Source organism: Delphinus delphis, chromosome 18, assembly GCF_949987515.2.
Source record: "Delphinus delphis chromosome 18, mDelDel1.2, whole genome shotgun sequence".
NCBI lineage: Eukaryota > Metazoa > Chordata > Mammalia > Artiodactyla > Delphinidae > Delphinus > Delphinus delphis.
The window spans coordinates 64330090-64353613 of NC_082700.1; the positions used below are offsets into that span (position 1 = coordinate 64330090).

At 41.4% G+C, this 23524-nt stretch overlaps 1 protein-coding gene across 3 annotated transcripts in view; it reads right to left on the reverse strand.

Moving 5' to 3' along the window:
• Positions 1-586: 586 nt before the first annotated feature.
• Positions 587-23524, reverse strand: part of DZIP1 (DAZ interacting zinc finger protein 1) — a 54143-nt gene continuing 31205 nt past the window's right edge. For all 3 annotated transcript variants that reach the window (XM_059996256.1, XM_059996257.1, XM_059996254.1), the window contains 10 exons: positions 22504-22560; positions 16898-16957; positions 12093-12232; positions 8808-8970; positions 8388-8517; positions 7641-7694; positions 5853-6046; positions 4570-4700; positions 3185-3359; positions 587-1646 (listed from right to left, as the gene is read on the reverse strand). In XM_059996256.1, coding sequence (XP_059852239.1) covers positions 1570-1646; positions 3185-3359; positions 4570-4700; positions 5853-6046; positions 7641-7694; positions 8388-8517; positions 8808-8970; positions 12093-12232; positions 16898-16957; positions 22504-22560 — 1181 coding nt within the window. In that variant the 3' untranslated portion in view covers positions 587-1569. The remainder of the gene's footprint in view (positions 1647-3184; positions 3360-4569; positions 4701-5852; positions 6047-7640; positions 7695-8387; positions 8518-8807; positions 8971-12092; positions 12233-16897; positions 16958-22503; positions 22561-23524) is intronic.

Genomic DNA, 23524 nt, shown 5'->3' on the forward strand with positions numbered 1-23524 from the left:
CCCTTTCTGCTCAGGAATTAAAGACCTGGCAGACCCAGGACTTGGCTTTGAGACCCGGTTTAAAGCCTACTTTTGTCACTTTCTAAGTGTATGGCTTGGCAAGTTATTGTATAACTGTTTCTCACATCGTCAAGAAAATTATAATAACTGTGTCTCAAAGTTGTTCTATAAGTGAACTAATAATGCATGTTAAAAACAAACAAGGAGCTCAACAGATCTCTGTGGAATAAGTAAGTGAATGTAAGGGCCTGGGTTTCTTCTTAGGCGTTGTTGTAGGTTGCTTATCTCTGTCCTACTACAATGAAGATTTGATTCAGCATTTATTAGAGCTTTTAGAAACATATGTAAAGTGAGTACATTTGCATAAAATTGGCCTTTGTGGGAAGTTTTTAAAAGGGTGAGAGTGGCCCACATGTATAAAGGACTCTGGTGGGGCAGAAACAGATAAAACATTGTTTTAACTTTTAGGTCAGTGTGTTTGCACGGCACAGCTACCAAGGCAAGCTTAAATCCTCTGACGAGATAAGCCTAACTCAGAAACCAGCTCTAATAACCCAGCCACAGTCACAAGGATGTAATGGAGGGCTTTACTTGAAAGGTTGGCAAAATGAAGAAAGATCCAAAATCCAAAAAACCATTTAGTTAAAATGTAACTTTTTTTCGGAAGCAGAGTACAGATAGTACCACAAAGTATAAAAAATGCAGAGAACAGTTTATATGAACTTTTTGAATGTTGACAATGTCATTGATAAGAATAAAATTAAGTTAGTTTTGAGGTACTTTAGGATACGGGTTGGGCATTTAAGAAAAGTGAAAAAAACTACAGACACATATGAATTCAGTATTGACTCGATCTATTCTGTTTATAGATACATTAACTGACATTTAAACTGGCTACATTTTATTCATAAAATATCCAAGGTAAAGATGATGCCACAGAAATGGTATTTAAAGTTCTAAAATAAAACGACATGCTTACAACGGCTCAAAGCTGCATATGGTAAAAGTACTTCTGGAAAATGGAGTTATCTAACGTGGGCCTAGCTCTATTTTTATAACTCTAAACTTCTATATGAAAAATAAGCAATCTACTCTTAAGATTTCACTGATTCCACTAATTCAATTTTAAGGATACTAACAGAACTTTATAATAAAACACTTCCAACGTGACAACATACATAAGAAAGATATAAAAAAAGGTTCTAAGTCAAACCAAAACCTGCTATAAGAAGTTTAAAAAAAAATTCACTTAAAGATTAGTTAAAAAAAATACACTTAAACACTAGAGTACCGTTCTGAAGAAAAAACTTTTTATGACTTCAACGACACATTATTTTTAAGCAGCAGTCTTCAACACCTTCATGTGCTTCAAGATACTGCTGAGTTTGTTTTGTAATAACTGCATTAGGTGCCACTAAAGGGACGCTGGTTCTTGGAGAGTCAGCTTCCTTGTTATTGTAGGAGATACTGCCAAGCAGGAGCATCAGAGTCGTGTAGGCAGCACTGAAATACTGTGATTCTGCAATACTGCTGGCGTCTGGAAGGGCCTCCTGATGCGTGGGGTGACAGTTACACATCTGAAGAGTCGCTCCAATCCGTCACGGTTACTAAGCTGCTTTTCAATGTGCTGGATTCATCCTGAGGTCCTGTGGAGGGAGAGAGGGCGGGAGGGGAGGCCCCAGTGATGAAACAAGCACACTGTCCAGGCTGTAAAAAATCCTCCACTTCAGACAGTAATTCATCACTCGTGTCTGAGTCTGCTCGCAACCCCACCCCTGGCTCCTACAAACTGTGAAGGAGGCTGCGGACAGTCCCACCACGTCTCTGGGGTAGCCTCACGGGGCCCTCGTAGGGAAGCTTCCGCCCGGCCTCCCCCTGCCAGGATTCAGCACAGGGCCTGGAGGCTGGCAGTGGTAAAGAGAGGAGAATAAAATTAACAAGCCAAGGAGGGATTAAATGGTAAAACGGTACCCCAGGTTTTCTAGGGTAGATGAGCTTAAACATGAAGCTAGTTCAAAAGTGCCTTGAGCCACTGAAACAGGAGAGGGCTGAGAATTCCACTTGCATGTGACTCCAGAAATGTTTCTTTAAGGGGTGTAGGGCCATGACATTGGGGCGGAGGGAGGAAATGTACTCAGGGCATCCTCTTGGCCCTGTGTCCTCACAGAGTCGCCACAGCATAAACATGTCTTTTGCTTTTTCAAAGATTAGGATGGATCTTGAGACAAAGCACAGAAAACTTATGACGGTGACAGAACAGAAGGTCAGTGTTATGACTGACACGTTGGTGGAGAAAAGAGGTCAAGTGAAGGTAGAGGCAGCGATGGCTCATCTTACAAAGGGCGGTGGGGGTGGGGTGGGGATAGGCAGGAGACCCTGCTACAGACAGACAGAGCAAGTAGAGATGTGCATGTATTTGTTAAAATTACAGATGTGGGAACAAAAGTCCTGAAGAGGGGACATGAGAGGTGCAGGGAGTGGGGAAGGAGTCAAATCCTCCTCTGTCTTAGCAGAACTTCCACAGTTCATGTCTAAAGTCAGTGAGCCTAGAAATAGGGGTCTGAGCCCGTTACTCAGAGGCACGGCTCATGGGACGCACAGATGAAGAAAGGCTGAGAGGTGGCGTGGAGAAGAATTGCTCTGATAGAAAAAAATACAAATTATATTTTCTGATTTTAAAAATTAAATGGGTTGAGAGGTAAGTTACTGGACTTATTACCCATACTCTAGCCTGGATGGATAGGAACAATAGCAGTGGACGGTTTCACGTGTCATTCATCCCACTGGCTACAGTGCTACAAGAAGAATCTTCCTTGGAAGAAAATAAAAATATTTATGATGATGAATGTATGTAGGATGATGAATACAGGAAGACAGAAAAAGTGGCCTCATTTAGGTATATGATCAGAAATTTAAATTTCCTGAGGCATCTGCACGAAGAGACTATATGGGCGTTTTCAAAAATAGATATTTTAGAAATTTAAAGACTAAGGATTAGACCTAAAATTAAACTTTAGAAAATTAGTAAATATATACAAATTAGTAAGTTGTTCACATTCAGTCCTTGTTAAAATAATGTAAGGAAAGCAAGATCGTTGTTATGCCAACAGTGTTTCTGTCTGATAATATATTAGCATAGCTTAGATATTTATAGAGGCTTCTGCTAGACACCAAAGCAGCGAACCTTCTCCCTTTGGCCCTTTCTGGTTAGTTGCACCCCAGGCACTTGGCACTTGAGTAGCATTTGATTCATTCTTCACAGGTGGAGGTTCCTTCTGTTCTCTTCCAATTCTTTTCCCCAAAGATTTCTCTTCCTCTAAGGATGATATGTCCCAGTCATTATCGTCCACATCTGCACACTGAAAAAGATACGTGGAGAATAATGAATGTTTCCTAAAGAAACTGTGCGTGTTAGAGCCCCCTGACCGCTTTGTTGGCCAGACTGAGCCGCAGACACTGAAGGATGAGAAGCTGGGAGCCTCAAAGGATCCCCCAATCTGGTCATTTGGTCATCTCTGGAGGGGAAATGAAACGGATTTGGAAATCTGTGCTTTGAAAGCAGAGGGAATCACCTCTTTTTCTGTTCCTTGCTGTGGAAATGAACGTTTCCTACTCAGCAATCATGAATTTAGCAAATTCCAGGAACACTACGTCGTAGAAGTCAAGTCAGGATGCTCCCCAAGGAGCAGCTAGGCTGGCTCTGGGGCTCTTACCTCTGTGATACTAAGACATTTAACTGCAGGAGTCATCACATGCGGGCCCTGCAGAAACGGCCCTGACCTAAAGGAGCGCGTGTTTCTCGGGCGCCCCTTCTAAGGAAGACGCGGTGGCTCTCTCTTGACCTTTTGTGACTTTTTGTCATTCTTGGCTGTGTAACACAAATGGCACTACCGTACGAATGTAGTTTGACGAAATGCTCTGGATTCCACACATGAGCAGGGGAGGAATGAAATCTAATTCAAGGGAAAAATTAAGAAAAGAGCAACTACTACTGGCAGACCCCATCAAAACAGACGAGCCTGCCCAGGTCTCTGTCCACAGAAGCACTTCTGGTGCCTGGTGTGGGACCTTGGAGTGTGTCAGGGCCTCTCCTCCACTCGGGGAGGGGAGCTTGGCTTTGCCCTGTGCTTGGGTCATGGACCTGAAGCATCTCTCCACCGACTCTGGCTCCCAACCCTGAAAGTCCCTATTTCACTTCCAGGTCTCGCCACGGTGGCAGAAAGGTTCCTAGACTCAGATCTGAAGTCCCCAGTTTCTAATCAGTCACAAGTTTCTGTGAACAAACTACCTAATATCTGCAAACGTCAAATAATACACGTGACAGGATTGTGAAAACCTGTAGAACTTGATAAGCATAGGACATGATTACCAGTTATCCTTTCACTATCTTTGATCCTCTATGGAATAGGAAGAAATACGATACTGAAAACAAGACAATGTAAAAATCTCAACCTCTACTATACTAAATAATTATATTTGTTTTACATTTCACTGTAAAAAATACAATTATTAAGGTATATTCATTAAAAGATGAATTTGTGTATGCTTAGCGAGTAAAAGTGATCTCACCTTTAGATCTTCTTTTTGTGCCTTTTTGATGAACGCCTCAGCAACATTAAGCCCACCAACTGGCTTATTCACACTTCTGTGATTTGAAACTGTCTTTTCAACTTTTCCAGTTAATGTTTTAATGGAGGTTCCTATAGGACCCACAGAAAATAGGTGAAGTTAAAAAAAATTATATTTATCTTCAGTTCCAAAATAGCCTTACAAACAATTTGAGAGAGTCTAAGCTTTGCAAATACTTCCTTTAAGGAAATCATGCTCCTCTAGACTAGAAGAATAAAATTTTTAAATCAGAGAAGGATGGTCTCATTCAAGTACATGGTCAGAAACTTTAATTTCAGTGAGGCAGCCTGCATGAATGGGATATTCATATATTGTTTTCAAAACCAGTTGTCTTTAAATGATTAGTTATATTTTACATAATTATATAAATACATGGTATATACAAATTATATACAATAATTATATATGATATGTTTAAAATATATAATTTTTACATTGCACTAAACAGAATTTCTTTTTTTAAAAAAAATGACCCTTCAGCGTCACTTCTCCTTAGCAAATTATCAGCAGTTACCGACTTGGACCTTATGTTCTTTTAGGATTGCCTCATATCCAAAAGGCAGCACAGTGTATTAGAACAGTTATTCTCAAGGTCACCCAGTGTTAGGGGTTGAATCATGTCCCAAATGCATATGTTGAAGTCCTTACCCCCATTACCTCAGAATGTGACCTTATTTGGAAGTAGGACCTTTAAAGAGAGAATCAAGTTAAGGTGAGGTCATTAGGGTGGACCCTAATCCAATACGACTGGTGCCCTTACAAAAGCAGAAAATTTGGACATAGATGCACGCCCAGAGAAAGTCAGTGTGACCAGACACAGGGAGGAGATAGCCATCCACAAGCCAAGGACAGAAGCACAGACTAGATCCTCTCCTCACAGCCCTCAAAAAGAACCAACCTTGCCACCTTGATTTTGGCCTTCCAGCTCCTGTCAGTAAGTTTCTGTAGTTTAAGCCACAGAGTATGTGGTAGTTTGTTTCAGCAGCCCTTATATTTGTTACGAATACATCCAGGCATCCCCAACCCCTTCCTCTCCTTCCACTTGAATATCAATTACCTGCTAAGCCCTGTCCATTTTCTTTAGGCGGCAGCAGCTTTTGGATTAGCCCCATCCTTTCCTCGGGCACTTTCTCAGCTCAGACTCCCCAGTGCTTGGTGCTCCCAGATGAGAACCACTGTCCTAAACAGAATTTCCAGAGGGATTTTCAATAACAAAAGCTTACCTGTGGGCTTGGGAGAAATAGCAGAGTCCTCAATTTCACTTCCCTCGGTCCAGTCAGTGTCGCTTTTGACGGTGTTCCTTCCAAAGCTACTCTTGTTGCTTTTAGATGACAGCACAGGAAGTAAGTCTGGCGAGACACAGGCCTGGAGGAGGTCCCCATCGTCCAGCTCTTCCTCTGAACTGAAGGGAGGGGTCCTAAACAAATCAAAACCCAAACAGGGGACGCTGTTTCCCTAAGCTTCAGGATTTACCATGTGTCCCTTAAAGCAGTGGGAATCTTCTCCAGAGAGCGTAATAGACACCCATGTGGCCACAGAACAAGATGGCAGCCAGGGCCACAAAGGGCCGAAGAGTCATTTCAAATCCAGACCTGCCAGCCACATGGCGTATCTACCAAAACGTGCTGAAGTTAGGACATTACTCCTTGAAGCCCAAATCTGTATATTCTTAATATTGGTTTTCACACACCTAGGAAAAATATTTCACAGTGGAAAAAAATATTTTTGCAATAAGACTACGTCATCTTTTAAAATAGTGTCACTACTTACGGCTTACCTTTACACGGCACCCTACAAAGGACTTTTACATAAATACGTAATCTCATTCGTATCATCACGTGAATTATCACCCCATTTTAAAGTGAAACAGAAATTCAGAGTGGTATTCACTCATTTAAAAAATATTCATTGAGGGCTTCCCTGGTGGCTCAGTGGTTGAGAGTCCGCCTGCCGATGCAGGGGACATGGGTTCGTGCCCCGGTCCGGGAAGATCCCACATGCCACGGAGCGGCTGGGCCCGTGAGCCATGGCCGCTGAGCCTGCGCGTCCGGAGCCTGTGCTCCGCAACGGGAGGGGCCACAACAGTGAGAGGCCCACGTACCGCAAAAAAAAAAAAAAAAAAAAAAAAATTCATTGAGCACCTAAATTCCATACAACGTTCAGTTACACTACATCCCATGAAATAAGGCTCTTCCCATGAGATTATGTACATGAAAAGTACTTCTGAAGGGTGAATTATTATTTACACTGTCTTTAATATATTTATTCTGTCTCTAGTATATATACAAAATGCCTTAATGAAGAAATAAAGCATCGATATTGCCAGAACAAGTCAATGATGATGAATTCAATTATTATAAAATTAGTTTTACTCAATTAATAACAATAATATACCTACAATTTATTGAGTACCCACATGTGCCAAGTACTGAGGCTGAGCCCTTTTCATATGTTCTCATTTAATTTGTAGAACTATCCTGGGAAAAAGGTAGCATCATCCCATATTACAGATAAGAAAACAGAGCCTTTTTAACAGGCAAGCCACTGAATCAGTGTCCCACAGTTAAGGAATGACTGAGCTAGGGTTCTTAGTATCATAAGAGAGCCTAAGAGAGTAAGTTCTAGGGCCATTATCAACTTCCACAAGGAGCTAGAACACTAAAACATCATCCGGCTACACTATCATGGATCCAGACATTAAAAAGCAACATCACGCATTTATCGAACATTACTAGACACCGGGCAGGAGGTGGGCAGTTGGGGGAAAAAAATAACAGAAATGACTCAGGTGTGGTCCCCCTTGTTAATGGAGGCCACACAGGATAAGTACTGTTGACCCAGGTAATATCTGATAAAGGAACAAAGATGTAACAAAGGAATCACAGATTAAATATGATGTGTACTAATTATGGCTCTAGTGAACCACAATGAATATACTAATTTACAATGAAAGAAATGTTCAGTGAAAAGAATTTTTAAACATCACCACCCCCTGCTCCCTCAGTACTCACGCAACAGTTGAAGACTTTCTGGGAAAATGATCTTCTGTGATATTTTTCTTAACTCTAAAAGCAAGAGAAAAATATTTCTGGTGTAGGTGAATAATGTAATTTAAAACAGATTTCGTGGGCTATGGCTGCTGAGCCTGCACGTCCGGGGCCTGTGCTCCGCGGCGGGAGAGGCCACAACAGTGAGAGGCCCGCGTACCAAAAAAAAAAAAAATATATATATATATATTTCTAAGGAATTGGTGATTTTTGCTTTATTAAAGGGTGAGCAGCAGCAACTCTCCCTGAGACAACGAGAGATGGGTAAGCATTCCAAGTGTGATTCTCTGTTGGGTCAAACATTGCTGTGGGCTGAATGTTTGTGACCCCCTAAAATTCATATTTTGAAGCCCTAACCCTCAGTGTGATGGTATCTGGAGATGGGGTGATTAGGTTTCGATGAGGTCATGAGGATGGGGCCCACATGAAGAAATTAGTGTCCTTGTAAGAAGACGAAGAGAGACCAGGGCTCTCTTGCTTTCCCTGGCATGTAAGGACACAGTGAGAGGGTGGCCATCTGTGGGTCCTGGAAGAGAAACCTCACCAGAACCTGACTGTGCCAGCACCCTGATCTCAAACTTCCAGCCTCCAGAAGTGTGAGAGAATAAATTTCTGTTGTTTAAGCCACCCAGTCTACGGTAGTTTGTTATGGTGGCCCGAGCTGACTGAGATGAACGTTAATAAAAAAATTTTAGGCTTGAAAATACTCACTTTGGAACAGATGTCCTATCGGTAAAAACAGGTTTTTGTCTAACCAACTGTCTGCTTTTGAGAGGAAGATGTATTGCTTTGGCTATTTCTCCAGTTGAAAGGGTGTCCACTTGAGAAGCACTGTACCTGTCTGGAATAGTGTCATTCGTGAGTCTCTATGATGTGAAAAGCAGAATAAAATACTACAATACTGTCTATGCTGGCACTGAAACGAACAAGCCTGTCTCAAGGGTCTAGACTGCACACTACAGGGGGTTTTTAATGTAAAAAACACAATCTAAGACCCAACATTTCATGGTTCAAACAATAATAGAGTTGCCAATTAAGTTCCAAGGTTTGTGAACAATCGAAAATTATGAAACGGTTGTTCTATTTTGCTCCCATCTGCAGAAATGAAATGGCAGTTGGTAGCAGGCTTACCTGTGGACAGTAGTGTTCTCTCCTCAGTTTTACGGCTGACCTGATTTTCAAGGAATTCACGAATTTGCTGAATGTTAGGTATTTGTCTTTCTCGCTCATGTCTTGCTGATTCTACGGTTCTTAGCACTCTATTCAAGTGGTCACTTGGAATTCCGCGTATATCCTGAAGGAATAAAATGTTAAGTTAATCAATTATCCTGGGATGTTTTTCATTTCATGGACATTTGTCAGCATTAACCATGCCAACCTTTCGTCCTTACTGCTGCATGTAAGGTGAGGGATGCCCTGACATATAACACACGGTCCCGGTCCCAAAAGGAGCTCACAGGGCAGTGGGACACATAACGTGTGTGTATGATTGTATGTGACTGGCTAAGGTACGGGGCTGTAGGGGCCAGGACCAAATGCATGGAAGGCGTGTGTGTGACTGATTAACCAACAGTGCAAGGTGTGTGACAAGGACTGAATGAGTCCACAAGGGCTAGAAGAATTCAGGGAGAGGGGCTGTCAGAGGCCCCACTGGGCCAAGAAGCCTTAAGGGAGAGGTTGGGCTGTGCCTGAAGGATGGGTGGAGTGAAACAAGTAAAAAGAGGGAGTGTTCCAGATGGGTGGGATCACCTTGTGGGAAAGGCACGCAATGGGACAGAAACAGTCAAGGCATGTCTAGTGGTTAATGCTACAGAGGAATGGGTGAGGAGAGCAGAAAAGGAGACTGATGCCAAAATGAAAAGCTTAAAGGTTGGTTATTGCACAGATAAGCGAAAATCCTCAGAGGTTTTCAATTAGGAAAATGCCATAATTTAAGAGGTGATTTGACAAAATTCTTCTGGATTTGAAGGGTATCTAGACAGAAGAAAACCAGTTAAAGAGCTATTTATTCATTTATTCAATATCAGTGTCACACACATACTCTCATCTCCTCCCAACCATTCCCCTCAGTCTTCCCCATCCCAGGAAGTGGCTCCAACACCCACCCAGTAGCCCAGGGGACAGAAATCTCCATCATCAGATCAACTGCTACCTCCAAGAAGAAGTTTTCTCTGACCTCAGTTATTCATTCCCCTCTACTTTTCCTTCATTTCACATCCTACAATCGACTGTCATTATGGATCTACCATCTGTTTGTGTGAGCAGGTGTTCAATATGTCTTCCTGTACCCTGCAGCTGGATGGAAAGACCCAATACTGTAAAAATGTCAGTTCTTCCTAAATAATACAGAAAATTTAAGGCATTTCCAATCAGAATCCCCACAGGGGTTATTCTGGAACTTCAGCAGCTGTTTCTAAAGTTCACTGGAAAACAAAATATGGAAGAACTGCCAAGAAACTTTTGAAATAAGACTAATGAAAAAGGCATGACCTATAACAGATACTAAGGTACAGGACAAAGTTACTAAAATTAAACCAGTATGGTGTTAGCAAAGGAATAGAAAAAATAGTTGAAAGGGCAGAACCGCTGAAAGTCCAAAAATAAGTCCAAATGTACATAAAAATGTCCTATATGATAAAACTGCTATTTCGAACAAACGAGGAAAGGGTGGATTACTCAACGAAAGATATTGAGACAACTGATCCAACTGGAAATAAGGTTAGATCTCTAACTCATTGTTTCCAAACTTAATTGTTAAAGTCCAGATAGACAAAATAAGTAAACAAACAAAAACACTATGTAAGCATTAGGAAAAAAATATAGCGTGTTTTTATAATCTTAGGATAAAAGGAAACGTTCCAAATAAAATATATAACCCAAAAACCATATGCAGACTGGAACTGGAACTCACACACTGATAGGGAAAGTGTAAACTTTTACACTTTGGAAAATTATTTGGCTACACCTATTAAAACTAAACGTGTATACTCTTACACTCAGCAATTTCATTCCTAAATACACAGCCAAGAGAAAGGAATGCCTATGTCCACCAAAAGACATGCACAAGAATGTAATGGCCAAAAAGAGCCCAAAACTGAAAATCCAAATGTCCATCAACAGGAGAATAGAGAAAATGTTGTATATTCATACAATGGAATACTATACCACAAACTACGGCTAAATGAAACAGTAAGTATGAATCGTACAGGAAAAATCATAAGCAAATGAAGTGACGGAAAATAAAACACAGTGTAGGATGCCACTCCTATGACGTTCAAGAACAAAAAAAAACTAAGTCAGAATAGCCATTACCTCTCGCTGGGGAGCACGGAGTTATATTGACTAAGGAAAGCAAAAGAGAGTCTTCTAGGGTATTAGCAATGATGGATCTCTTTCTTGATCTGGGTGGTGGTTCAGATCATACACACAACCCCCCCCCCACGTACATACAAATCTGTATACGCACGTATATGTGTATATACACACATACATTCAGATACATACAAATGCACGCACATGTGTATATACATGTATACATACACAGATTTGTGCACACACACACACGTATACACAATATCCACACACGTGAAAATACACACAGACCTGCATACACACAGCCACACATAAACATACATGCATTGCATGTACGTTATGCACACATGTACATGTGCACATACCTGTGCACATTCCATGCACATACATACGTTTGCATACACATACATATATGCACATGTGATGTATACACACACAGGTATATAAATTCAGGTTGTTCAATTAAGTTTGTGTATTTCATGTATGCGATGAAAAATGTAAAAAGCAAAGAGTATATATAACATGATGTACAGAACGACTCAATCTGGCAACAACGTGAAATACAATTCATTCATCCATTCATTTAATGAGGGTAACTTAAGTGCTGATTTTGTAACAGGCAGTAATTCGGAGTTAACATCAGAATGTAAGCCGCCCTGCAACTGCCTGGATGCAAACCCTGGCTCCTTTGTCACGAACATGTGACCTGAAGCAAGTTACTTCACCTCTCTGTAAAATACAGATGATATTGTCACCTACCTAAGAGATTAGTTTCTATATTTAAATGAGTTACTATCTGGAAAGCTCTCTGAAAGGTGCCAGGCACCCAGTGAATGCCAGCTGAAGTGTTTAATGCATCATGTCACATTAGCCTCCGATCTCCACATGTGACAGAACTGACATGCCTTCTTCTCTTCTCTGATCCTTTCTTATTTAGAAAACAAAATAGGGAATTCCCTGTCAGTCCACTGGTTAGGACTCCGCGCTTTCACTGCCATGGCCCGGGTTCGATCCCTGATCGGGGAACTAAGATCCCGCAAGCCACGCGGTGCAGCCGAACAGACAAAACAAAACAGCAAATATTCCCAAAGTGGGTGAACTTACTGCACTAATCCCCAAGGTTTCCAGTTTCTCCACCAAACTCTGCTCCAAGACTGTTCTTATTTCCTTAGTGAGGGAAGGGTTATTCTTCAAAGTTTTCCTTAAATGTATCTTGTTATTTAATTTCTGTTCATTTTCCTTTCCTGAAATAAGTTTTTATAACGTATTAAAAAGGAATTAAACAAACACATTAAACCTCTAAGCAGAAAATGGCAAAACACAACTTCAAAACAGCAAGCAAGCATTTATAATGTTTTAAAGTTTTTGAATAGTTTAGTCATTCAGCACAATATATAATGCTTAAGTACTGTAGCTTTTAAAACTACCTTATGGGGATATATGTATATGTATAGCTGATACACTTTGTTATATAGCAGAAACTAATACACCACTGTAAAGCAAATATACTCCAATAAAGATGTTAAAAAAATAAATAAAAATAAAGTCAAGTAATGCTATATATATATATATATATATATATATATATATATATATATATATATATATATATATATATATTTTTTTTTTTTTTTTTTTTTGCGGTACGAGGGCCTCTCACTGTTGTGGCCTCTCCCGTTGCAGAGCACAGGCTCCGGACGCGCAGGCTCAGCGGCCATGGCTCACGGGCCCAGCCGCTCTGAGGCATGTGGGATCTTCCTGGACCGGCGCACGAACCCATGTCCCCTGCATTGGCAGGCGGACTCTCAACCACTGCGCCACCAGGGAAGCCCCAAGTAATGCTATTTAAAAAAAAAAAAAAAACTACCTTAAGTCTGCTTCAAAACTTCAGTATCTTTAAAGACTTTCTTGATCACTTAATCAAATTATAGCTAGAAAATAATGTGAGAAATAGGTCTCTAGAGAAACAAAGTCGAAAAAACTTATTTGGAAGTTTAATGTTTAATCCTAAAATTATTCTTACTACTTCCTCAAGAATTCATTACTCCTAAATTCAGTTAGAGTTTAGGTATCATTTAATGAAGAAAAAGCCCTATGTCTTTTAAATAATTAAGTTTTTATATAATAAATTTATATAATAAATTTAGTGGAGGTTAAGTTCACATAAAATTTCAAAATGTGAAGATTATTATGCCTCTCAAAATACTTACCAAAATGAAAACGAAATTAAAAAAAGTCTTAGGAAAAGTATATTTTCCTTAAAACAACCTATAATTAAAAACAAAGAAAAATAACAGGCCAGATTCTCCTAATGTTCCTTTCCTTATTCCTTTTATTCCCTACCAAAAAAACGTCTAGTTTAAGAGGGTTTGGAGAAAGGGGCATGATTACAACGACCTTGAAGAACTGAGTCCTTATGTCAAAGGAAACTGAAGCCTCAAGGAAACAGGCTCAGTGCTGGGTAGTTGAGACCCTTCGTGAACATCCAAAGGCAGATCTGGGAGAATGTGACAATGGTACTATTATCATTTGAAGTCTATTCTCCTAACAAAAGAACTTCGCCCAAAGGAGGGCGCACCAGATGCCATTGCCTAGGTCTGGGGCTGCAGGCGGGTCCTCACAGATACTCCATTGTTCCGTGGTCTTACCCACCTCAGCAGATGGAATTTTTAGGTTCTGATGGCATGTGGATTTGCAGAAGATCTTGAAAATATGCCCTTTGGTTAAGATGTTTTCTAAATACTAGTCAAGTCCAGTAGTAAAGAATCTTTCTGTTCGTTAATTAACAGTTTTGCTGAAGGCAAAACTGGTCAAATTACTATCTGTACATTAAACAGGAGGGAAAATCCTGTATGAGGATGCTTTTCTATACTTTGCTTTGGTGGCTTGCTAAATGAAAATTATGAAATTTTATGTGACTCTATATGCATAAAAATCGGATGTAATCTTAAACTTTATACTGTCAGCATTCATGCTGTTGTTTTCCCAATGTTTTTCCACTATTCTGAAACCACACACACACACACACAAACACTTCTGTCCCAGGAACTGAATCCATCAGAATCTAGAGGGCTTAGCTGCAGCCACAGCTGTCACTGGCTGTGGCTGCTGGTTGGCCATCAAGTCTGCAACTGTCTGGGGCTAAAAGTAAAAGGACGTACCAGGAGAGAACCTGGAAGTCATGGAGCTACCATGGAAATAGGTGCGCCTCCCACCCCAATTAGGCAAAGAAAATTCTTTGGGCAGCATCTCAGATATAAGGAATGACACAGAAGCACAGCCTGAAGAGAGGCTCTGGGACATGGGGCCACATGCAGGGGTCAAGTGATGCCCAGATGGATTGGCCAGTCTAGAAGAGTTGCAAGGCCTTTGATGGCAGTAACTGAATTCATTTGCTGACTGGTCTGGGTTCACCCTCAACCCCCGAAGACAAGTTCATTTTGATGTCCAAGTTCCCCCAAATGATGGAAGATTAAACATTTCCCTCTGCCCTCAAATTCCCTTTACCTGTTTGTGCTCGCTTTGGAAAGCCATTTGTGAATAATTAGAAAACCCTCGATAGGAAGAACTCTCACAAGGCTGGGGCTGGCCGACAGAAGCGAGAGAAAGAAGGTAGAGTGGATAGGAAAAAATAATAATAAAGTTTTCATGTAAAGGTGAAATGAATTACTTGAAAGACAATCAGAGCTGAAGATTTTAAATAAAGCACGTACTGCTCACCAAGATCAATAAGACAAAATATTCTAGAGATCGGCATTTCCTCCAATTAAAAATTTTAAAGCATGCCCAAGCAGATGGCCAGACTAACGCACACGTGTGATCAGTTACATCAGACTTACAACACACCATTTATGGTAAGCAAATAATTGTAGCACAAAGCAAGTAGTAAAAAAACAAAACAAATGCACAAAAAGCAAAACGAAGCAAAACACAACAGAATTTCTGAGTTGGAGGGGACTTGATCATCTAGTACTTAATCTCCTCATTATTCACAAGAGGACTCTAAAACCAGAGGTAAAGAGACTTCCCCAAAGGCGACCCAGACAGTCCTGCAAAGGCCGGACCAGTTTGCCTTCCTCCATCTCTCTGTTCTTTGCATTAAACTACGGAAAACAGAAAACCTGGACTTTAGTTCCAGCACTGTCACTAATTAAACTCGATGACCTGGAGTAAGCTCCTAATCCCCCCATATTTCAAGTTTCTGAAAAATAAAATAGCCCCTAAGATCCCTCCTGGCCCTCACATTCTAACATCTTACAGAACGGCAAGATCAAGTCTGTCTCGACACAACTGTCAGAAAGTAAGGATGAAGAAACAGTCGCATGTGAGTTACTTCTTGGTAAAAAGTTGTACTGTTTTTGCAAACCATTGCTAAGATTTATCTGCACAGGCCTTTGTCTGCAAACGTTAGCACAAGCTGAGGAATTTATTGATGGCAATCAATCTGCTGCCAGCATGCTGGCTCCACGGAGGCACCAGAAAGATGCGGTCGCTGGTTTCTGTGACAGTGCGCTGGGACTTGGCTGTTCTCAGCGGTCCTCAGCACTTTCTCGTCCCTCACCAGAGCTGTGTCTGAACGCGTGGAGGGTGGCAAAGATTATTTTCTTTCCCAACTCAGCTCCCTAAATGTGGCAACAGCCGATGATGGTGTTTGCTGTCAACGATCCCTAACTCATGCCTTACATGGTCTAGGTAGACTTCTAAAAGAAACAAAGGCAGATTATGCAGTGGGTGAAACCTGGAACTGAAATGGGGATGACGGACAAATCAGGATTCCTCTTGGAAACCAGCTGACTCGTTTTTAAAGGAGTGTGAACTATATGACTTGCGATTCCAGTTTCAAAATTTTGGACCCTATCTATGAACCTCCTGATACGTTTCATAGATTCTTCTGAGAATAAGGGATTTTGGGTTTCAGACATCAATAAATGATACTTATGTAGGAGAGAGAAAGCATGTTACATGCAAGTAAAATGAAAATACACATCACGTAGATGTTATAGATATGCCTGATGTAGTCCCTTCTCAATTTGTAGCCTTGTACAAACAAACAAAAAAACTGGAAACTGTCTAGAGAACACATAAGCAGTTATAATATCAAGAATTTACATACTAGAACATATAATTTCACTTCTCTTCCTAACAAAAATGACAAAACCAGAGCCCACGTAAATATTAACAATTTGTTTTCTCCTAAAGAAGCAAAATATGGTAAAGCATTATTATTACTAAGGAGAAAATTATGATAAACTGATTCCAACATAATTTAGGATAAATCTAGCATTAGAAAATATTCTTAATAATGTAAATATTCATAAGCTTCAAAGATTAGTTGGTAGAAAATAAGTTTTATTATTACTACCAAATAAGATGAGGAAGCAGTCATAATCTTAATTACCTCCCCAAACCTGTAACAGCTCCCAAATTCTGCCATTAAGATATTCTGCGTGTAAATATTCCACATTCAGGGCTTAGACATTATGCCTTCCTTGTTATTAAAAACAATTTTTGAAATGGGCACCTCACCTATTCATTTCATAGATTCAGGGCATGAGAAATAACTACTGTGATATGAATATTTTTGTATAACCTGGCACACAACTGTGTCGACTTGTCATCTGATCAAAAAATCTCTGCATTGACATAAAGGCTTAAAATCTTTTTTCAAGTTCACTGACACAGGAAATTTCTTATTCACATGTTAAGAAACAGTAAAGTGGGGGAAAAATATAACAGCACATTGGGGGAATAGGATGACAGAATACTACATGTGGATTGAAAATGTAATCCAAACCTAAATGTCTTCCCTCATTTTGATACACTACCATAAAAACCACGGAACCATACTTCCGAGGCTTGGGTTTTAGCAACTAAATGTGATTGATGCAGATATAACCCCTCTTTGTTACCTTTTTCTTCCTCTGAAAGTTCTTCTATTGGTTCCAGTATGTGCGATGAGAATGCCTGTTCTATTAATGAGGAAAAATAAGAATAGTACAAATAGGACGACAGCAAAGTAAAATTAGTTCCTTTCAAACAACTTTGAAAGATATCGTTCCACAGTATTTTAACCATGCCTAAAATAGCAAGAATTTACTGGGAAAAAAATATTAAGGCAGCCAGTTAAAGCTGGTCTCCTTTCCATAGTATCTTCCCTTGCTACATATTTTCTGTTAACTCCACTCTCAGGAAATTACATTTTAAATAATAAAGTTAAAATTTATTGCTCATCAACTTAGTGCCAGACATGATTTTTTTAAGGCACAAGAACACAACTGCAAAAGATCTCCTTCACTTATCCCTAAAAATATTTTCCTTGTATCTTGACCAGGTGGCTAGATAGAAAATTATTGAAAATATTCAATTTCCAAAGATAAAAAATTCCCAGGGCCTTGGGATTCCCACTTCTTGCCAGCCCCAGGGTCTTTAAGTGGAAGGACCAGAATGGTAAAAGGGCAAGGAGAGGTATCCTGGGGTCAGCAGCAGGACCAAGACCCATTCTTATACACCTTCGTGTCCCTAAACCACGTTTCAAGACCTAGTTCTGCTCCCAGAGAGTCACCAGGGTGAAGGTGAGGAGATGAGAAACGAAGATGGGCTTTTCCCAATCCCACCCCCAGAACAGTGGCCGGCGGAGATGAGGCCTCTGGGTGACTTCCCAGGGAAATGTCACTGTGCCCACACAAGGAAACCCGCAGGCAGCACAGATAAAGCAAACCCCATCCGATCAACAGAGGGAAAGCTCCTTCTTGGTTCTCCAGGGTTTAGCTGAAGGTGTAACTAACCACAGCAGTCAGGCATTAGGCACAGAATGAAATGCAACCAAAAGTCTGACTTAGGAGGTGCCTGGGCCCCTCATCTTCAGCCTGGAGACTGCCATGGGGCACCTGCCCAGAGAGCTCTCCACCTGCTCCCACAATACGGGGGTCATTTCATCCTGCCACCAGACCCCAGGGTGGGCGAGTGGGGAGGCTAATGATAGCAACAATTCCTGCGTGCTCACCGGGCTGCCAGGCACAGACCTAAGAGCTTTGCACGTATCACCTCGGATTTACTACCTCCTACTTTGAAGGTCTGGCTTCTGATTTACTAAAGGGTGTTTCTGATACTCTATTTTAGGCATATACAAATATACACATACACACACATATAATAGGAATATACAAATAAATACGTATTATATTTAGGTGTTTAAAAACAGGCTCTTACAGCTTGTTCAGCAATCTACTCAACATATCTGACATTGACTGTACGGGAGAAATGCATTTTAAACTACTTTCAGATGAACTTTCGGAACACAGCCTATAGTAAATAGGAGTCCACTTTAATTTTGAAATGTAAACATGGCCCCACAAAGGAGCATGTAATTCCATGTAACATGTAACACGTAACACAACTGTTGAACACCAAAAAGGTGCTTTCATATTTGTTATTCAGCATCAAGATTTTAAAGTTATACAAATAAAGAAAAAAAATGTGTACCTATGTGTGGCAAGGGATGTTAACTAGACTTATTTTTTTGCGGTACGCGGGCCTCTCACTGCCGTGGCCTCTCCCGTTGTGGAGCACAGGCTCCGGACGTGCAGGCTCAGCGGCCATGGCTCATGGGCCCAGCCGCTCCGCGGCATGTGGGATCTTCCCGGACCGGGGCGCGAACCCACGTGCCCTGCATCGGCAGGTGGACTCTCAACCACTGCGCCACCAGGGAAGCCCTAGACTTATTGTGGTGATCATTTTGCAACATATACAAATGTCAAATCATTATATCGTACACCTGAAATTAATATGTTATATGTCAACTATACCTCAATAAAAAATTTAAAAATTTAAAAAATAAAGTTATACAAACAGACTATTCTACTAGTTTGAACTGCTGAAAACAGGTTTTAGGAGGATTAAGCTAATCTCATTTTTTTAATTCACATGGTTTATATTTTATTGTACTTTATGAAAATGACAAGAATAAAGTTATGAGGAAAAGTTTTATAGAATTTTACAAAATCATCATATGCATTTTATTATCATTATATTACAGGGATAATCCTATGACTTATCTCTCTTGAGTCAGGATTAATTGTCAAAATCTGACATTTCCTGCAGCGATGCAGAGGGCAGAGGAGGGGCAGATTCCCGAACCTGGGCTCCTATAATAATAAAGGCTGAGGAAGTGAGGTTGACCAGACCCCAGTTCCCAAAGCAGACTGATGTCCCAAATTGGGAGGGAAGGCCTGCCATTCTCATGCTTTATAAGCCACAGGTCCAGCCTCCAGTTCCTGCCCCGAGCTGAGATCTCCAGGGTGAGAGCTGAAACTCTTGGGGGCTTGAGTTTCCCCTCCGAACTTGCCAAAGGCCGCCAGAAAAATCCTTATGTCGGTCTCCCACCATTACCTCCAGAAGAAAAACTCCCAGACTTTCACCAAGCCCTCTCTCCACTGGCTGACTCTGTTGGACCTCATCACCCCCACCCTAGAAGCTAACGGTTAGCCAGTGCTTGCTCAGTGGCTTTTGCTCCAAAGGCCTTGCTTCATTCTGTGCGTACTGCAGCCCACTGAAGTAGCCAAGACTCTTCTCCCCATTTGGCAGGTAAGGTAAACCTAGGCCCCTACAGTTTCATTAGTCAACCGTGAAACCAGACTGTCTGCTTCCAAACTCCAGACTCTTGGCCACGAAGCCCCAGTGCTTCCCTACGGGTGCTGCTGGGTTTGTCTTCTGGAATTTTCTGAATGACACCACCGTCCACCCAGTACCTGAGCTCATCATGTTCTGAGCCTTCTCTCACCTTTGGCCCCCAATCACTTGCACAGCCTTTCCACCAATCCCATGGAACAGCTGTTACATCCACTTCCTTCTGTTTCATCACCACAACCCGATTCTTAGGTGAGGAATCTCTTAGACTATTTCTAACATACCCAAGTGATCTCCCAGCTCAGGTCCTTTGAACGCATCGGTCAGGCTAAGCTTCCTGCAGCCCAGCTCTCCAATCCTGCCATGCTCAGCCTCAGAACATTCAGCCGCTACAAAATGCCACAAGGACGACCCAAACAGCTTCAGCCCAGCACTCAGTGGCTGCCGTGAACAACCTGAACCAGCCTGTCCCTCAGATCTCTCTTTTTTGTGTGTGGTGCGCGGGCCGCTCACTGTTGTGGCCTCTCCCGTTGTGGAGCACAGGCTCCGGACGCGCAGGCTCAGCGGCCATGGCTCACGGGCCCAGCTGCTCCACAGCATGTGGGATCTTCCCGGACCGGGGCACGAACCCGCGTCCCCTGCATCGGCAGGCGGACTCTCAACCACTGCGCCACCAGGGAAGCCCCTCAAATCTCTTGCATACTCTATGCTCAGCCAAACAATTTGTCTGCACCAATAGCTCACATCCAGTGCTTTCCTGCCACCTTTTGCTCCTACTTTTTGCTTTGTCTCAGCTGAAAGGAGCGTGCCCCCTCCCAGGGGCAACCTATGTCTTATACCTGACGGCCTCAATCCAGGAAGATTTCAAAGTGCCCACCCCAGCTCTAAAGCTCCTGGTCAGACCTGCTGAGGCCTCCGCTGCAGCTGCGTCTGGGATCAACACCCCTTTAACGCCCAACTCTGCTTCTCTCACAGGTGTTGTCTGAGAGCACTGCCCAGATAGCACCCGCAAACCTCCAGCCCGGCGTCTGCGTCCCAGGGAACCCAACCTCAGCCGGTGAGGAATCATGAGATTTTTCATGGTAAAGGACCTCATCAAGCTTTGAGATAGAACAAAGGGAAAGACAGAGAGGAAGTTGGGCTAATTAATGCTGTGCGATACGTGACCAACCCTCCCTGTGCCCCTGCCCCCAGCACCCGGGGAAGCTGCCACAGCTGGGGGTGGCCAGGCAGTGGGCCACCACCAAGCCTCCTCCTCTGCCCCTGCCCATTGAGATGCTCACAAATCAGCTTTGATCCCAATCCAAGGGCTGTGGGCCTCGTGCCAGGTCTGGCTGGCATTTAAAACGAGCATTTCAATCCCAACAGATGCCAGCAAGGGGGCATGGCTGATTCAGGCCAGGGTCCACACAGGACACAGTGCTCTAGGACTGACAGAATCAGCCCCAGAGAGCATTACATGCCTACTGTATGCGTCCTTTATCGGGGACCAAAAATATAAAACGAAGAAAATATGGCCCTCGTGTAATGCCAGATAGGAGGCTCACAAGAACAAGGTGGGAAACAAAAGAAACGAAAACACGTGTTGAGGGACAAAAAAGAAGTAGCCAGCAATGCCTTGTAAAAATCAACCCTACTACTGAACAGCACAGGGAACTCTATTCAATACTCTGTAATGGACCTATATGGGAACAGAATCTCAAAAAGAGTGGAAAAAAATCAACCTTAAAAAAGGAGGCAACAGAGAGACTTTAGACCTGACCTAAATAAAATGAATAGAGAATAATTGCCGGAGATAATTTTCTCATATCTTCAATATTAAAGAAATTTCTACAGGTCAAACATACATTTTATCTCTGTTACTGGTTCAAAGGAAAAAACCCTGCATGTTCTAAACACTTGTAAATAATAACATCCAATATGTGAAGAATTTATGCAGTACGTATTATAAACACATGCCAAAGGGAACCGATCCACCTGAAATGATCTTAGGAAAAAAAATAAGGGGCAATAAACACTTCATGAGTCAGTCAGTGAGTAAAAACGATAATTACAAAAGGCCATGATATATGGACCAAAATATTTATGAAGACAAAAGAGTCCAACTCGACTGACCATGGATTTAAGTCCTAACTAACAGGCTAAAAAGAAAAGTGGAATGAAGTAATCATTAGATTCCAGAAGCATTTGTAGGTAAGACAGGAAAAAGGTGGTCCCCCTCCCATCCTAATTCATTTAATATACAGCAGACCTTAGGAAAACAATATATGAAAAAGATACTATAAAAACTGTTAGCACCTTAGCTGTATAAAAATAAAACATGTCTATAAATATTCACCCTGTCTACTGGATCATGTTAGTAACAATTACCAGTCTGTGGCCTGGGCCAAGAACTGGATCCTGGCGGCAGTTCCATCCAGTGGTTCCTACTTTTTTCTTTTGGTTTCCATCACATGTCTTTTCTAGCTTTTTTCCAACCAATCACTGAAACTGTTTGTTTAAAAGAGGTGACTTGCTGCCACATTGAAAGTTATAAAAACAGTCACATATGCCCTGTGGCATGTGCTGGTTGGCTGGTCTAGTAGAAAGTCATCCTCTTACCCAATACCTATGACTTTCCCCCAAATATCATAAATGATCCAAGTACTACCCAGAGCTAAAATCTGTACCTGTGAGCCCAGCAGTAGATACGTTTTATACTTTACGACTGGTGGGTATGATCAGTTCACAGTAACATTACGTAGGAAGACTGCAGTTTCATTAACCGTTTTGCATTCACCAAAATGTTTTCTTTGCATAATTACCCCACACAGAAGCACTTTCAGTTAATAAGTTACCTAACTCAGGGTGGAAACTGTACATAAAACGCTGAGGCGTTGCTGAAACTTACCATGTGCCATTGTTAGACTTGACTTAGCATCCAAAGTCTGTGGGGCTGGGGCATTCACTGAAAAAGCATAAAAAGAAAAAGCTCACAGCGTTCTGTAATTATAGCGTCAGCACCTGAACATGATGACAACCAAATATTCGTCAAATTAGTCAAGATATATACAGACGATGAGGGACAAAAGACAAAGATATTACCGACTAACCTAAACCAATTTCTAAATAACAGCCTATTGAAATATAATTCACCCTCTTAAAGTATACAATTCAGTGGGTTTTAACATAGTCAAAGAGGCAAACTATTATACATAGGATGGATAAACAACAAGGTCGTACTGTATAGCACAGGGAACTAACTATATCCAATACCCTGTGATAATCCGTAATGGAAAAGAATATGAAAAATATTTATGTATAACTGAGTAACTTTGCTGTACAGCAGAAATTAAACACAACATTGTAAGTCAACTATACTTCAACTAAATTTAAAAAAATACAGTCACAGAGTTGTACAACCGTAACCACTACCTAATTCTTGAACATTCTCACCACATGTACACCTCCCAAAAATACCCGTATCTATTAGCCCCATCTCTCCCTCCCCCCGGCCCCTGGCAACCACTGATCTACTTTCTGTCTCTACGGATTTGCCTGTTCTGGTCCTTTCAGAGAAACGGAATCATACAATTAGATATGTGGTCCTCTGTAATCGGCTCCTTTAACTTAGCATCATGTTTTCAAGGTTCATCCATGTTGTAGCATGTGTCAGCATCAGCGTGTACTTTTATGGCCAAATAATGTTCCACTGTATGGACAGATAACGTTTTATTTATCTTTTCATTAGTTGATGGACATTTGGCTTGTTTCCACTTTTTAGCTGTTATGAATAATGCTGCTATGAATATTCATGTACAATAAACCAATTAAAAAGACTACCCCCCAAAAAAAAAAAAAAAAAAAAAAAAAAAAGACTACCCCAATCACTGGGCTGGAAGACACCGTGAGAAGGCATTAATTCAGCCACA